General features: G+C 39.9%; 1 protein-coding gene across 8 annotated transcripts in view; it reads right to left on the bottom strand.

Annotated features, from left to right (window-relative positions):
• Window positions 1-18,136, bottom strand: part of CCNT2 (cyclin T2) — a 25,902-nt gene extending 7,766 nt beyond the window's left edge. For 2 of the 8 annotated variants that reach the window (XR_015804920.1, XM_088168367.1), the window contains exons 1-8: window positions 17,922-18,058; window positions 17,103-17,184; window positions 10,558-10,686; window positions 10,009-10,069; window positions 8,860-8,922; window positions 5,521-5,685; window positions 2,646-2,691; window positions 1,186-1,349 (exon numbers count right to left, since the gene is read on the bottom strand). Coding sequence is in view for 7 of the 8 variants with exons in the window: in XM_088168367.1 (XP_088024493.1) it covers window positions 1,186-1,349; window positions 2,646-2,691; window positions 5,521-5,685; window positions 8,860-8,922; window positions 10,009-10,069; window positions 10,558-10,686; window positions 17,103-17,184; window positions 17,922-17,941 (730 nt within the window). In the remaining variant the exon portion in view is untranslated. Of the gene's footprint in view, window positions 1-1,185; window positions 1,350-2,645; window positions 2,692-3,424; window positions 3,533-5,520; window positions 5,686-8,859; window positions 8,923-10,008; window positions 10,070-10,557; window positions 10,687-17,102; window positions 17,185-17,921 lie in introns of those variants that run through there. The other 6 variants (XM_088168366.1, XM_088168368.1, XM_014870821.2 and 3 more) reach the window with 5 other exon arrangements.

The raw sequence follows: 18,136 nt of genomic DNA, 5'->3' as shown, positions 1-18,136 counted from the left end.
AAACCACAGGTCTCCATGCTTATCAGCTGCAAATAAAAATACTTTTCATTGAGACTTAATTCTAGTCATAAGCTAAAAATAGATGGGTACAGTCAGAATTTGAATGTTAAAGTACATCTTTTACAGATCTGGAAGAACTGGCTTCTCCAGAATTCTCCAAGTTATAACCTAAGCTGCTCCCAAGTGCAAAACTACCTCAGCTCTTTTGTCTACCTGGGTCTATTAAAGACCTCAGCTCCATAAATACTTGAAGGATTAAGTGATGTTCACAAGGAGCTCACAGCATTCCCTTGGGGGGATTTTACAAATCCAAACGATGCATGTTTACCAAAGCCACAGCCAGGTGGAAAGGAAGCAGGGTGGTGTTTGCAACTGCAGCTACAACTTCAAGAAGCTCAGTAAGACAGAGATGTTTGAACCTGCACTTTGAAGCTCTCTCGTTCTCTACTTCACGTGACATGTACTCAAATTCTCACTTTCAAACCCTCCCTCCCCAAAGTGCCATTAAGAAAGAACAGCTCAGCAGAGGAAAGCAGCAGGCACAGAGTCAGTGCTGGGCCATGTGAAGCCCGGAGATCTCCACCACTACTGTGAAACAAATGTTTCACTCCAGGACCAAACAAGTCCAAACACAGATGTGAAAGCCCCAGGAGTTCCCACCTCAACTACAGCAGCATATCTGGCCCTTAAATTCAGACTCCACTGTAGTAAATACTATCTTAAAAAGTAGTATTAGGTATAGGGTGTTCTAGGCATATGCTTTTTCCTTACCAGAGTCCGAGATCCCTCAAGCTACACCAAAATGTTAACACAGAACTGTTTACATAAACATGGCAATTTTTTGTACAGTCTTATGAACACTGTCACTGAAACAACACTGAGGTACCTGAAACAATCAGGACTGCATGAATTTGCACTGACAGATTTCCATCTGTCCTGCTTCTGAAAAGCATTTAAAAGCAGGATTCTATCCTGCACCTGCAAAAGGTATGTGGACACCCCAGCCAACAGCCAAACCAAGTTTGTCTCCTGACGTTCTCCCCACTCCTAACCCTTTCTTTCACTGAAGATACAGCACGTGAAGTAAGTGAGACAATTTCAGCTGAAAGCTCTCACTATATACCATGCTCCATCCTTACATGAATAAACTCTTGAATTTCAAAATGAGAATGGAGCATGACTTACCATCTAGTAGTTCTAGAGTAACTGAGGGATCTACATATTCCCACCAGTGTTTTCCATCAGTTGATACTGGAATCTCCCAGTTGGACCACTTGCAGGCCAAGTGAATGCACACACATGCTATCACTGTGGGCTTGTACTGAAGACAGAATGTGGTAAGGTGAAGGCTGTTGCACAAATTTCGTAATGAGGAACCAAAGGAAATCAAACATGTAAAACAGAAAACCCAAACAAATCAATCATTAACATACAGAATGAGATAGCTTACCAATCAACAGCAGTTAAACATTTTGCTGAATAAGTTCATAAGATATCTTACTGCCCTAAGAAAACAAAGGGCAGGGCATTTATCTGGTAGAAAAGTTTAATTTGTTTTCGCTATCAAAAGCCTGATGAACAGTAAATAAATTTACCAATTATTCTACTGTACTTAAGTACTAAACAGGGCAGTATAATACAGTGAATTAAAATTCTGCAGTAGAATGCATAGAGCTGATTGTGCAGTCTCTGAATGAGACAACCAGAAGGCCTCTGGCACTTCCACAGCAGCCAGGTGAGTTATTTGTGGGCTTTGCTTTCACCAGGCTTGGATTTGTGACATTTGTGACCTTGTCTTCAGCTTCCAGCACAACACATTGTGGTGTGTCTTCACTGCTGCAGCATAACTTCTCTTTAACAACTGCTTAAGTACAGAATCTTGCCCATAAAGGAACCACCAGGATTTATTTATTTATTTTTGAACAGTTCAGATACTGTTTAAACTGTATCTACACATAATGTAATCCTCTTAAATAAGGGTTAAAGTAGTTTTGCAAGAGGCAAATTGAAGTAATCAAGAAATCAAGACTAAAGTCTGCTCTCTAATTCTTTCTATGACAGGCTATGTCTACAAAACACCCACTTGAAATCCTAGAACTATAAATTTATCTAAGTACTTAAGTTTTAAAACTATATATTAAGATTAAAGAGCTGTTTCTAAAAGAAATAACATTGAGCTAATACTAGTCTATCTAAAAAGAAAAATCAGCTAGTTAAAAATATCTTAGGCCCACTAGAATTTTATAAGTTAAGACTGGATCAATATACTTAAAGTTAAGAGAAAACTGCCATTAACTACAAGTGTAAACTAAAAATAGTTTTGTACTTACCAAGATGCTCGGATTTCTAGGTTAAGTTTATCTCTTTGTAATCTTTAGCTGCTATTCAGGCTACCAATTTTAGACTTATGCACTCACAATCGAGAAAAAGTCATCAGAAAGCACCACTACACTTCTCATTGTGCATTTAAGCCCTTTGTGCCGTCAGGCCCTTGTCCAATACACCGCACTGCAGGTGGGGAGGTACCACCACTGGAGGTGGCCCAGTCCCCCACTGCAACAAGGGTAAGACACATCAGGGGGCCCTGCAGTAAAGGAAGCTATAGTGTGCTACAACAGTGCAACAAAGAGGTTCAGGATAACAACCTGTTGGTAGCCATGAAATAGGATGTCTGTGCCAAATCCTTGCTTGCTGTAAGAAAAGAAAAACAGAGAGATTAAAGATCTGCACTAGTCGGGTTCATTCCAAAATTCAAGCAGTTTACTTTCCAAAAATCACTGCAGGGTATTTCTAAAGTACTGATCTGGCCTTAGCTAACTAGTGTATAAAATAATCTTTTCAGAGACACAGAAGACTGAGACACACTCAGTAGTGGAGCTGGAGCTGTCATTCCCTTCAGTGCCCCTCCCTCCCCCTCTGCTGCTGCACCCCTCCAACACCTGACAGGTGAGCACTCTCCTCTGGGAAGCACTGCTGCCCCACCCTCACCTGCAGGGGATCCCTGCTTTGACCTGGGAGTGCAGCAGGCAGTCAGTCCCAGGCAGTTCACAGCACAGTGCTTGTCCTGCTCTTGGAGAGGGGCATGGCAGGACACCCTCCCACCTCCCCAGAAACAGCCACGTCTCTTTCCCAAAGCCCTGTAACACAGCAAGCCCCCAAGCTATGTGGGAAAAAAAATCAGTTTTCTGCTCCTTCTAATTAAGAGCACTGGAGTCATAATGTTTTGCTCCGTATTTGTTAAACCTACGGCAAAGCTTTGATAGGAAACAGATAAATTCATCTGAATCAGTCAGAAAAAAAATACTGAAACAAACCACAGGACTGCAACATGCCAGAAATGAAAAACTGACTTGAGCTGTTACAGCCAGAGTGCTGACCCCTAGAGTGACACCCCAATGCTCCTCACTCAGGTAAGAGAACTTACTGTAACATGCATTTAATGGAATAGCTGGGCACAAGGGGTTTAACCGCAGATTGAATGCAGCCTTCATTGAATTCTTACTTTGACACTATCACTTGAAATCAGTGCTACCTGCAGAAAGCGTAGTGTTGAATTTTATGTCAAAGGGAATACTGTTAAACTTTTATTTTAATAATAATAATTCTATAAAGTTTGATAAATACTACAGTGGCTTTTAAAATTTAGTTTTTAAAAAGCATATTAAAATGTGATTTAACTCAACTTCTAGTAATTGCCAAGGAATAAAAGTCAGATTTGTCTTTATGCTACACAGCCAGGCAGTGCCATAATCTGAGAAGAATGTGGAAGTTGCAAGGTAACAGGATCTGTTCCTACACACAAATTCTACTAATCCATAATAATCAAAAGGTGAACTGACAATATGTTATGCTATAGTATCTAGTTTGCACGCTGTAATGCTAATTGCATGCCAAAAAACCAAGGAGTTCAACCTCTCCCTCCCATCTAAAAACAGGAAGGTGGAATTACCAAAAAAAAGTGAAATGAGACTGTCATAACAAATAAAAATACACAATGGTTGAATAAGACTGAAATTGATGTCTTGCTCTTCATTTTTCATAAAGCAATACCTAAAGGATCTTCAATGGTTATTATACTCTGTAACATTACATGTTTGAATTAAGGGAGAAAGACCAAGAAGCATCTCTACTCTCACTGAAATGTCCCTTTTGGACAAAGAAGAAAAGCAGATGCCAGAAAACTTCTATTTAACATCAGCTTGAAAGATTGAGTAAATCAAAACACACACCTGGAAGAAAAAAAATCACATCTTGAAACACACCCTTTAGCCTCAATCAAAAATTACTGTGCTAAATACCTTACCTATACTATGAGCAGTATGATTCTGTTTCAACTTATTCACAGCTAAATAATCATTGCCAAAAACAGCAGGAAATTTAGCTTGCAACTAAAGCCTTTGATAACACAAGGCACAACTGAAAATATCCATCCCAAACTCTTCTATGCAGGGCAGCTTTGGTTTAGCAGAATCCATCAGGGCAATTAAATCTAACGAATTTTGGTTCCTATATAATTTGGTGGTTTATTTCCATTACAGTAGTGGAAAGTGCATCTCTAAAATTTAAATCATCTTGAAGCAGGGGCTAAAACAAGCCAGCAGAGCTGCTCTTATAACTCACAAGCTGCAGGACTGATGGTTACAACACCAGCCATGAATGATCAGTTTTAGATTTTAGCATCCAGGAGTGATTTAAAACATCCATCCTGTCTCACTGCTGCAGAAGCAGCCATAAAACAGGGATTAGTGAAATAATCATCATTATTTTGAAACAGGACTTGCTGTCTGACACACCTTCTGAAAGGCTGTCTCCAAAAAACTGTCAACTGGAAACCAAAATGCTTTTTATTGGGCATAGCCACATAATTCAACCACTTGCAATTCCAAGATACTCGAGTCTTTTCTTCAACACAGCTTATCTGGGATCTTGGGATGCTCATGAAAACGTGACTGCTAAGTCCCCATTAGGAGCTGGTAATTGGCTATGCCTGGACCCTGACAACGTGGGAGCATTCCCCAGAAAGAGGAGATTGCAGGTAAGTCAGTCAGCATCAGAAGAGAGAAGCTTGCTGAAGTCCTTCTGGCAAAAGCAAAAAGCCCCAGGCTCTGAACAGAGGGATGCTGGAGGGTGCCTGCTGTGTCTGGAAAGGGCTGGAGGAGGCCATGGTGTAGGCATTCAGGTCTTAGCAGTCCTGGTGGCTTTACTTTCTTGAAAGTATTTAAAGCTTGGGAACAGGCCTATAAAAGCCTGAGGTCAAAGTTCAGAATGGGAAGGCCGCCTGTAGCAGTGCTGGAGTGCAGCTGGTGTTTCTCATCTTTCCACACCACTAAGATTTAAATTTTCCTCATGAGAATACCCTCTGAGAAAGCTGATGCATTTTCACCTCCTCTTCTGCTGACTTTGTCTTTCTCAGCCTGATTTAAGCAACAGCATCTGCACACGGATACTATGGGATATTTGAAGGATTTGACAGTGCAATTTCCACCAAAGATTAGTAAGGATCATGGGTGTTCAAGATACCTGATAACCTGCAGAGTAGCGACAACAATCCTAGAAATCCTTGAGATCTCATCTTCAGTTCCAAAAGGTTGTGTTCCAGCACAGACAAAGGAGGGACTGAAGACTTCCCAAGATGGAGATGAGGATACAGATTCCAAGTTTCACCAGAAGCAGGCTGAGAACAGACTGATTTTACACCACAGTGTAAGAGCACCATGCCACAGTCTTGGCACCAGGGCAGTTTCACTGCTGATCAATCAGCTAGCGTTAAAGGCAACAAGGTTCAAAACCAGAACAGTTTTTGGTGGTTTTGTGGGTTTTTTTCCCTTTTCTTTTTTCCTTCTTCTCTTCACTACTGGAGCATTCTTGGAATGGGCACTGAAGCTTGCTGACAGGCCCTCACATATCCACTGCCTTCGGATTCCTTAGACCTGTGGGATCCTAAGGAATGATGGTCCTGTCTCCTCAGCCTCTTGACACTGAGGAAGAATGGTGCAGAAATAATACTAAGCCCACACCATTTTCCTTGTCTGCTATGCTGACCAAACTGCAAGGATGGAACAATTTCATTAACCCATGAGTCTCTGAACACCAGAAGGAGCAACTAGATATTGTATTCCTGAACACCATGAATCATTATCTGTCCATCCAGTCACCCCTTCTCTGCAAGGATATGTTGCCTTATAACACCTTCAAAAGGGCTTTCAATCTTAGAGAAGAATTCATTGTTTCTTTAGTTGTGTGTTGAAGCAATTATATTTATTTGAACCAATTCCCACTTCCTAGTTCATCTTCAGCTTCCAGCATTGATTCTGGTGTGCCAGACTAGACAGTCTTCTGACAAACGACTTGGCTGAATTTTTTGAGCATCATCAACACAACCAGGGTTTTTATTTTTCATTTTGTTTTTAAAGGGGATAGCTTACAACTTAATAACAGGTAACATAAGCAGGTGACTGCATAAAACAAATGACCCTGGATGCAAGACAGCAGAAAGTGATGGAGTCAGCCATCCTCTGAGGCACTGCTGTTTAGTCAGCCAAAGGGCCCTTTCTCACCACCTGACAACGCAGTGCACAAACCTAAGCCAAATCCTGAAGCACACTTGCAAACCTCACCTAACTCTGCTGCCTTTTTTTGATTATTAGACATTACATTCCTCCCTCCCTCCTCTCTCCAAACATGCAGTTGGAGGTTTTAATCATAACAGGCTTGGATAAGTTAATCATCTTTATTTAAAAAAGGTATCTCTGCCTTCTGAAATGGTGCTTTTTGTTCAAGATGACATTACCAGAACTGGGTGAAGTACCTTTGGATTTATTTAGCTTCTCAGTCAATCCCTTTAGCACTAAAGGTTTAACACTGACAAATCTTAGATATATTTTGGAAGCTTCAGGACTCAGATATCAGAGTGTTGCATCTATTGACACTGAAAACTGACACTGTCCAATAAATAAATGTTCAGGGACAGAAAACTAAACTCCTACCACTGTGTCTTTGAAGATAATCACTGTGCCCACAGGCCCATCTCTTTGTCCTCTCAACACATAAAACCAGTGTTCCATGGCACTTATTCTGTCCTTGCTAGACTTGCATGCATGAATTTCATGCCTGATGTTTTAAATGAATTAATTAGCTTCCTTTTTCTTATTTTACTATGAGGTACTCAAATCTTGTGTTCACAGTCTATACCTTTCCTAGGGACACATGCTGCCAAGGGTTCCATACACACACTAAGGAGCACACCTCCTCCAGAGAGCAGGTTTTCAAACATCAGAGACATTACATTCACTGTGCACCAATTCTTGGGCTACATGGATTTTCAGCCCTCACTGAAGTCTTCAGATTCCGAAATACTTCTAAGTATTTTTTCAAGTCTGCTGACATTAAATACTAGTTTAAAGATGTCAAATTAAAAAAATCACAGTATCTTCAAAGTTTGAATTTTGGCAGTACAAAAAATTAGCTTGCAAAACACAAAGGGAAAAGCTGAACTCCTTGGAGTGGTTATCTACCCTTTAGGAAAGGAAATCCAGTTTGTGTAGCAGTGTGCCTGTAGGCTTGAGTGACACACACTGATGTGCAAATACTGAGGCAATATAACTTTGCCCCCACCCCTCCCCAAACACAAACAGAAGCACAGGGGCTCCCCAAGACAGTAAAATGTGCTCACATTTACAGTGATCAACAGCTAAGAAAAACCAAAGCAAAACCCTACAGAGCACTGGTGCAGACTATTGAGACTTCAGGTGCAACTGGACTCATGCACTAAGTCTCAACCAAATCTGGGCAGAAAGCAGAGAATCATTCTCTTATAGCAAGGACAGCAATAAAACTACTTGATATGCAAATAAGTTACCGCACCAGCCCTACTCAGTATCCGAAGACATTACACCAGGAAGGTACAGCAAGTAAGAGACACTCTTCTTTAAAAGAACACCATTAATTCCAGAGTTACTACAAACCAAATCTAGTTAACAGGATTAGGCTGTACCTAACTGTTATATATTTCATAGAGAGAGAAGAAAAAACACCAAAAACTTCAAAGCATTTATGCATTTTTCACTGCAAAACCAGCTGATGACCAGAGACTAACAACCATGGTCTAATCATTTTGAAACACTTTTTACTTAAGAAACATAATTAAAGTGAAAAGCTTATTTTAGATACTTTTACCGATTCTAATTTTTTTCATCCTACATCTTGTAAGAAGTTGTTTTAATCTTTTTTTAAAGCTCCAAAAGAAACCAATTCAAGAATTAAAGAAGATGTGCCAAAATGCCACAAAAAATAAAGAGAACAAAACAGGTTTCTAGCCAGTCACATTAATGACAAGGTACATGAAATGTTTAACTAAAGGCTTGGGATTTTCTGCTACCATTCAAAACAAGTAAGGACACACTGCTCCAGAAAAATAATTAGTCACACCTATTTGCATGTGACAGCAGACTTGCCATGCACTCTTTACCCCTCAGTCCATTACCTGAAAAGATTTGCTAAGACAAAAAGCTGGCATTAACCATCAGTGGGCAAAGCTACTTCAGAGTGAAAATCATCAGCTCAGAATGATGCTATGGATCTGGCCAAGGAGTTGGCAACTGCTGACTACTTCTGTCATTTCAGAACACATGGAACAGGTACTATTAAAATCAAAGCTAATAAGAAAACAAAAAAATTATGAAGGACAAAAGACTGGACTCTTTATGAATCTCTAAAGGTTAAGATCAAACTTTTAATAATTTTAAACATACTTTTTGGATAACATAGATGGTGAAAAATCATATGATACAAATAACATTACTTTCAAATTTTACTAGAAAGGTAAAAAAGGACTTACAGAAGTGGTTAAAAGTCACTGACCTCTCACTAACTGTGTACATTTCACAACATCTGTGTGTGGATGTTCAATGGTAATCTCAAAACCTGAGGAGTTACAAATACATTTTAGAATTATGCATTTCCACCTGTAAAATAAAAAGCAAACCCCTTATGTTTCCCCACAGACCTAAAATACTTGCTAAACCTTTGCACTGCAGAATAAGTAACACTATTTAAGTGCCTTTTATTCTTTACCTTTTCATACTTTTGAATGGCAGGTGGTAAAGCCATTTTGTAATCCATTACTAAAATACTCCTCCAATAAGCTCAAATTCTGTACACACTTAACCTGAGAAATTACTATATTTTTAAAGCTAAATGTATCTGAACAATTCCTAGCAAGTTAATAAGTCAGTAAAAACTGTACTGCAAACACAATGAAATATGCGTGTGCATATCTACTTTTTAAAATTGATTTCTAGCACTTAAACATGTTGCATATATGAAATTAGAAAGTAAGTCAATATGAAGAGCAGTGACTTAAGAAACCCTTCTTGGTTTATGACACTGTTTTCAGAATTAGGTCACTACTGTGAGCTATTTTTTTTAACAATACCCCATGTGGTATTTAAGAATATCTGAGCCAGTCAGTGTTTTCAGGCCTCTGGCTGTAATTGTCTCTATGGTATTTTAGTCAGAAGAGTGTCTGGGCAGAATATTCCACTTCAAATTTTGGAATAATCTGAATCCATTAAATGGTTACACTACAACTTGTGTTGTTCAGAGTCAGCACCTGCTTAATTACAGTGTTCTATGGAAAGGCAGAGTGGGGAAGAGCATTGGGTACAAAGCTCTTTCCAACTGCTTCAGGACACACACACAGCCAGCCTACTACACCATGTTACCTTATGGGAAGCAATGTCAATGTAATTACTACCTGGAGTAAAACCTATTTGGAAGCCTACACATTTCTAACTCATTCTGTCAGAAACATTTCTTTCACCAGTACAGACACACCTTTCTTCTCCACAGTGAACACAGCAGAACTGCTAACACAAAACTAAATTCACAGGTCAGAAGTTATACAGTTAAATTCTAGTGTACCAATAGCACATCAAAAATCCAGTTATTTGGGTCCCACTAGCTCTTCATGGCAAGCTGGCTGCACAGGAGGTATTTAGAAAGACATACCTAAAGTTTGAAGCATTATTGTTTCAAGTATAACCAGCTCTTGGGCTTGTTGAAGGTATGCCTGAAACAAACAAGCAGACAGGTGAAGACACAGCAATGGCTTGCCCCAGAACTTCATTCACACACTCTGATACAGCACTGGCAACACAAGAGCAGCATCCCTGCCTGAGCACTGACAATTCACAACACAGTGGGCTTACTTCCTTCCACTAGTACAAGCACTGCTATAAATTCAGTTCCACCTGCTGCCTTTCACAGGAAGACTTCCTTAGTCTGGATCTCAGACAATCTACTCCAGCAAAGCATTTTTGGGAGGTCAGGTGAGTGCTGTAAGAATTTCAAGATGGAGCAATCTCTTCAACTTTCATAACAAATAAATGAGTCTTTAAGAAACTGCATTAAGTAACAGAAAGACTTAAATGGTGTAAAAACAAAGGCTTTTTTTCCTAGGCTGCAGACAGCAATAATCCAGTCAGACAATGTAACAAATCATTAGATGAAATGTCATCTTTCAAACCATGTATCTTTGAAACCATAACTTCCACCTACATCACTCTTTGTATCCAGTTGTGGCTCTTGAGGATGAAGACAGGCATTTGCTACTTTAATAACATGTTCAAGTTTCCGTGGCTGTTCTTCCACTTTTGCAGCCAAAAACAATGCCGTGGGAGACATTATCTGAAGAAGAAAAACGTGTATTTTTTAACATTTTACAAGCAGGACTTTAATTTTTATGGATTCTAAACTAGCATAGAAAAAGTTTAAGAAGTTGGTTTTGTGGCTTTTTTTTTTTTCAGTTTTGAAGTCATGCAAGGCAACAAAAATATAACTAGTCATGTTTTATTTTGTAACCGATGCAATCCTCTCGGCAGCACAGGGAAGGAGTAGCAGAATGGTAAATTACATTTGTGAGTAAGATGTCTGAGGTCAAACTAATTCTAGTTCAACATTAAAAAAAAAAAGTATTTTGGCCCAGAAGACTTAGTCACAGCAGAACAGGCTGTTTCAAGTTAAATATACTTCATGAGAAAGTTCATCCAGTTTCTTGCACAGAGCAAGTCACTACACCATCTTTTCAGTAACACAGCTGATCACAAGTTCTGCTAGCATTCATCACCAAAGAGTGAGAAACTTTGCAGAGAACTTTAATAAAAACAGCTTGTTATATAAACATAGGCTCTACAAGTAGAAGAAACTTTATATATACACATATATTCTTAGAAACTTTACTATATGCCCAGCAGTATCTGGAGAGCAAAGCATAAGGATTCATAAAAGACAGTTATATCAAATGTTAGCAAAGACTACACATTACATTTAAAGATGAAAATTTATATCAAACTCTAGGTGTCATAAGGCGGCAGTTCAGTGTCACTGAGAGTTAGGTGTGAAGTACAATTTTGGTGCCTGTTATCAGCCAGAGTGACTGATGGGTGCAGACAGAACACAGCAACCCACAAATCACTGATTAATTAGGTTATCTTTGCATGCAAAAGCTGCCCATGTTAACCAGGAATTAAAATGATACTAGAAGTCATCCAGACAAAAGCTGATTAAAATGGTTAAAATTAAACCAGTATAAAGCATTTATTCAGAGACTGAAATAGCTGCTTGCTGAGAATTTAATTAATGCATGGTGCAAGAAGTGCAGGTATTGGATTTCTCATTCAATGACCAAATAGAACTAGGCTAATAGGAGGCATAGCCCCCTAAAGTCAGATTTGCATTTTTTTTGCCAGTAAGCAGTCTTTTTTTATACCAAAATGAAACATTGGGTATATATACAATATATGCAAAACTGCAATTAACTAATTAAACATTTAAGAGATTACATTTCAGAATCTTTCAAATGTACTGAAAGTACTTTTTGCATCCTTAAATCATTTTAAAATGTCTGCTTGGATCTTAAGTAAAACAATAAAGTTGGCAGACTTGAAAATTGACACCCTGGTAAGACAATACCCTTTGAGGAGCAGAAGCGTGCCATGAGAAATCTAGCAAACATCTCAGTCTATAAAAACCATCCACCCAAAACAAGTCACAGGGAGCAAATTCTTTTCCAAGGAAGACAAGAACCCCTGTTTTCTTTTCAAGAATCTTGTAACCTAAGCCTGATGAACAAATGAAATAAAAACCCAAAGTGAAGCACTGCTGAACAAGGCTCTATTAGCACTGTCATTTAATACTCCTGATGATTCTGTAGAAGTTCCTGTCCTCGTTGCTTGAGGTAATGATCTGAAATTCTGGAAGGAATTTCTTTTGCCAGGGACATCCTACTTGAAATGTGTCTTACACTGGGAGATAAAACTTTTAAACAGTAAGTATGATGGAAACACTTTCTGGATTTCAGAAGGTGAGAGTATCAACGGCTCTGAAGTGGCAGAAAATGCAGAAGATGCCAGGCAGCACACACAGGCATAACCCAACACACACATATCATATAAAGGTATTTTACAGAACTCATTTTTCAACAACTGCCGTGGCTGAAAACATTTCCATTTCACAGAGGTATTATTTGAACCAAGTCACCAATGACTGCACAATTAAATCATCAGCAAATTCTCACTCACTGTTACCCCGTGTCTGACTGCACCAAAGTTCTACTTCTTTCCATGAAGGCACCATCAGGCTGACTTCAGGATCTCTTCTGATTTACTGATCAGATCTGGCCAAGAAGTCTCTACACAATTCCTGATCTCCAAGACCTTACACAAAACACAGGTCTGGAGGCTGATTAAGTCAAGCTGATTAACTGACATTTAACTCTGGTTTGTCAGAAATCTATGTACAGCCCAATTAACTATTTCCTTCAAAAAGAAGTGTTGGCTTCTGGCCAAAGAATTTCAGGTCTTTGTCTTATCTAGGACAAGGGTTCTCACTCTCTGTTTAGAGTAGGCCATTATTTTTAGCTCCCTTGGTATTGATTCAGAAAAATAGACATCCTAGTAAAATTCCAGACTTGGCACAAATGTAGTCTGCAGTGAACACACCCTGCTAAGTGTATAACTGGCGAAGTTACTCAAACGCTTTCATTCATTTCCAATTACCAAAAATGGCAAAAAACCCAAGCAAAGCAGAACAAGAAAAGCGAAATTAAAGAAACATACTTGACAAAGCAATAATATATTTCCTATATATAAATATCTTAATTTGATACCAACCAAAATAATTTAGAGTAATTTTATACTATGCACCCAAAATAGTCTAAAAGACTTTGACAAATCTTCAGAACACATGTGATACATGACATTAAATCCCACTTTATTACTAGCCAAGAATCTTGGAAATCAAAGGAAAAAAACCCAAAACATAAGAGCCTTGCTAACACAATCCAAAAGCATCATAAAGCAAGTTTCACTGGGAACTCTGGTACAAGTCCTTTGTCACTTAAAAAGTACAAGACACTTTAAAGACAAAGGCATTCAGAAAAGTCTCAGAACACATCAGCAGCATGCATGATGTGAAATCTCCCTCTCCCTTCTAATGCCAATATTAATATGTTTTTAGATTTGATACAGTTTAGCCTAAGACATTAAGTGCTTCCAGTCTATGAGAGGGTTTTCAAGTTCAAACACAAAGAGCTGTGAGGAATTTTTTTTATTATAACCAGGAGCTCACATTGCATAAAAGCAGCAAATATGTTAAATTGCAATATTAAAACCAGAACTGAAGTACCAAAAACAGCCTCATTAGAGCTTGAAGCATATTATGAAAGTTTCAAGAACTCTGCAAAACTGCAATGTCAACTGTTTAATACTGTTATTTGGACAAGGCACATGGAAGGGAATGCAGAAAGACTGGAAACAAAATACCCTCCATACAACTCACCTACCTTGCACCTGAAGGAAAAAAATTCCTCATGCAGCCTTCTTTAGGCCCTTCACTAAGTTCCACTGCATGTCATAAAAACCTCTTGACATCATCAAGACTATTTCCAACTGGTTGGTTGGTATTCCACATGACATTTCCAAGGACTGTATGTAAAAACCACAGGTACCATTTGGATGCCTTACCTCTCATTGCCAGCATATGAAGGATTTTCCCTCTTCCTGCTCTTCAAACCACAGTGTACTGAAGAATAAGCATCTAAAAGAACTATTTGCTATATAACAATGCAACACACCAAGTACTATAGAAACAGTATTTGCAGAAGAATTTTAATTCTGAAGATACCTTAAAGTATAATAGTGAGGCTGGTACTGCCTATAAAAAGCCAGCAAGGTGCCTCCCCATCCCAATATCAGCCCAGACTAACTTTACACTCAGCAACCCAAAGTTCCTATGCCCTGGTGAGCAATGTAGAAAAGAATAATTTGTACTGAGGAGATCCACAGTAGCTCCTGTCATTTGCACAGCCAGGGAGTGGCTATGTTAGTACTCAAGGCATCCAATTCTGTTTCCCAGGACTGATGAAGCAGGTCTCCATCCTCACTGGGGCACAGCAAACTTGCAAGAACTTCTTCCCCTGCCTTGACTGCAACATCAAAACCTCAATACCTTCTTCTTTGCACCTAAATGGATGCACTCTGTAGGTAATCCAGAGTAATTCATGACTTGCTAGCTCGCAGTAACTTCACAAAAAAAGGGATATTTGGCCATTAGAGCAGTACATGTAACACATTCCCAATGAACCAAGGCTACATTAACTGGTACATGCCACTCCTGTGGCTCTACAGATTGAAGATAGTGTTGGGAATTCTGTGCCCTGTTCATAGATGACTCAAACTCCTGAAAGCCTGTAAAATTGTAGAGCAGTAACTGAAGAAAAAACCCATAAAATTAAGGCAGCATCTATTCAACAACTGAGCTTTCATTAGAAGCCCTGTTTGTTAACAATTAAGTGCATGTCACATACATAACATACATGTATATTTGTATAACCTGGCAGTTGTACATGATAATAAATTATTACCATTACATTAATCTATCAATAAAACAAGACAACATGGGCCACATTTTTTCAGATGAAGATCATAAGGCATTCTGACTAATGGCCAACTAACATCTAACCCCAGCATTCAGATTTCCTCCTGCCATGGACAAACAGCATCATGTGCACACAACAAAGAAATTCATTAGAGATACACTGCATATGCTGTAGGATAGTTTATCTAGGTCTTACCTTTGAACTGCCAGTACCTTCCTATTCCTTTCTAAGGGTTACTTTCTTCTTGCAGAGATGAATACTGTTACATTTTTTAGCTTGCCAAGTACTCTGGAGACCTGATATTAAGTATTTATTAGAGTTCTTGGCTTTTGCTTTCTCTACAGAGGACCTAATGGATGGTTTGGGAGTATTTTAAAAGTGACTCCGTTCATTGAGACCCTCCTTACCCTATAGAATTGTAAAAAGAAAATGCTCTTACCCATCAGCACACACATAAAGCCACTCTCTGGCCTTATGCTCATTAAGAATTACAAAAAGGAGTTCAGCAAGAATCAGTATTACTGAGGTACAACCTGCAGTTCACTTGCCTTTAACTTTGAACATTATTACCTGAGAATTAATTGAACACTACACTTCCCTCCCCTGTAATAGTTGCAGTTTCCATGGCATTCTGCCCTTTCCTAGCCTACTTGAGAATGTTAAGATTCATAATTTAACTTAAGTCACAGTTTTCATATAAAGAGCACTCTACATTCAAACACTACTGTGCTGCCAGTTCCATGACTGTCATTTACCAGTACCCAGTGAAAATGCAAACACAGCAGCCAAAGCTTCTTGCTGCCTAAATGTAGCCCAGATTACCAGCTGACAGCACAAACAGTACTCCAGCAGGTGATATAACAGGTATGGGGGTCTATATATAAACACAGCAGCTCTACACTGAGCCATCTCTCCACTCCAAGCAGCTCCAGTTTATTAATCCCACAAGCCATTCACAGTCCCAGAAAATCTTGGATGCTTCACCAGCTCCTCTTCCACCAGCTCCAGGTTACTGTGACATGGGCAGAACAGCAGCAGGAGTGGAGAAAGAGGAACTTGTATGGATGAACACTACAGTTTCGGTAACAAGCTGCTGGAAATTTCAGTTTAACTCAGATTTTGCATGAAAAATAATTATATACACTTCTGAAATGTACCAATGTATCTACAAAAAATATGTATTTCCAGCTAAATGGGCACCAAATAAGATGCCCACTTGCTCAGCTAACAATAAGAAATTCATGCCAGAAGAAGAGTTGGCTCTCCTTGTACCCCACTGTGTACCTGCCCCAATTGCAGACAGTGCAAGCTTTGCAACAGTCTACCCCTTGGTAGATAAAGGTCTGCTCTGACCCAGACCTAACACCTGTCACAGCCTCAATCTGTTTATTTTATTATTAAAAGATCTAAGAAAACTCATCCTTAACATTTCATGACAAATCACCATCACTATTAACTCCTCTTCCTTAAAAACAAACAAACCCCAAGAACACCTAGACTGTTATATTATTATTTTTCCACCTATTGCATCCAGTATTTGACATTAAATAAAAAAGCCTGACATTTCCAAGTTGTTATCTCCAATATTCCTCAATAACAGCTAGCATTTTTACTGAAAAATTCTGTTCTTAACAACACATTCAGCGTTCAGAGTCAACACGTCCAGGTTATTTGGTAAAACAAGATTTACCTCATCAGATGTAAGAATTTTTCGTGTCCAATCTGACTTATCACACCATTTGAGACTAGACTAGCTAAAAGAATTTACACTGCTTCAGGAACAGCTACAAAATCCATATGGACACACACAAAACCACATTATCATTGTCAGAAACACCATGCCAGAACATCCACTGACTTCACCAAGAAAAATGTGTGCTCCTACACATTAGCCTTTCAAACTTCAGCACAAAAACACCAGCCACATTTGAAACATCTAAATGTATTCTTCACACATCTGAAATGTGCTTGCTGATGGTTCCTACTTATTTCTTTTAATTTTGATGGCAGAAGATGAAAGCAATCCAAAGTTGAAAACAAGTATCAGTACTGCTTCTAAACCATTGATAAGAAGGTAGAATTCCTAAAAACAAATCACTTCACACTCCTGCAGTCAGAACTACCAAAATTATGGGCATGTTATTACCAAACATAAAATCATACTTACATTTCGATTAAATTTTGTGAAGGAATGATGCATATAAAACCTGTGCATGTAAACAATTGCTGTATTTATCGTAAGCTGAGATCTGGAGGATTAAATGAAGGAAACACTACATATAAGAAAATTGTCTACAAGAACTGAAAGCCACGCGCTTTCCACATCAATCACTGCTCTCAACACACTTTCTTGAGCAGAAAATGGATTAGGGACGTGACACTTCAGAACTTAACTGATATTAACACATCCTTATCTGATATTAACACGTATCGCTCCCATCTGCCTCGCAGACCATGTGGAGATTCCTACGCCAGGCTCCGCACAGTCACCCACGGAATGAAAACTCCTCAATGGGCGACCTACACTGAAACACTCTCTCAAGTGCTTTTGTTTGTTCCAGTTCAACTATTTCAGTAAAGGATTCGAGGGTTTGGCCTTGTTCTGATCGATTTTTTTTCCCCTTTTAAAAATCACATTAAAGAACGGCTAAAGAGAAGTTGCCCGTTTCGGGGAAAAGAGCAGCTGGGATTTACTTCAGAAGTGCCCCGAGCCGCAGCCACGGCCACGAAGGCAGCGGAGAGGGCAGGTGGGAGCCGAGTCCCTCACCCGCCGACAAAGAGCGCGGCGCGGGGGCTTCGCCAGGCTCCTCCTCCCATTCTGTGCTCCAGGCCACGGCTCCATCCCGCGGGAGCGCCGGCCGGGGCCGCGGAGCAGGGAGAAGGGCCCCGGGGAGAGCTCCCACACGAGGGAAAATGTCTCCCGCCGCCCCTCCACACGCGGCCCCCGCCGCCCTCACGCCCGTCCCGCCCGGCCCCGCTCGGATACACGTTGAGGCGCTGGCCCATGTCTTGGATGAGGTTGGCCGCCTGCTGCCGGTATGAGAGCTCCTTGTCGGCCTCCACGCCGCAGCGCCGCGAGGGCGTGTTCTCCAGCTGCTCGCGGCTAAAGAACCAGCGCGACGCGGCCGAGGAGCCGCCGCCACCCCGCGCCGCGGACCCGGCGGAGCCCGCGCCCGCCGCCGCCATGACACCTCCTCCTCC

The sequence above is a fragment of the Sturnus vulgaris genome, chromosome 7 (assembly GCF_052056855.1).
Source record: "Sturnus vulgaris isolate bStuVul1 chromosome 7, bStuVul1.hap1, whole genome shotgun sequence".
Classification (NCBI taxonomy): Eukaryota; Metazoa; Chordata; class Aves; order Passeriformes; family Sturnidae; genus Sturnus; species Sturnus vulgaris.
This window is presented reverse-complemented; position numbering and strand designations above follow the sequence as displayed.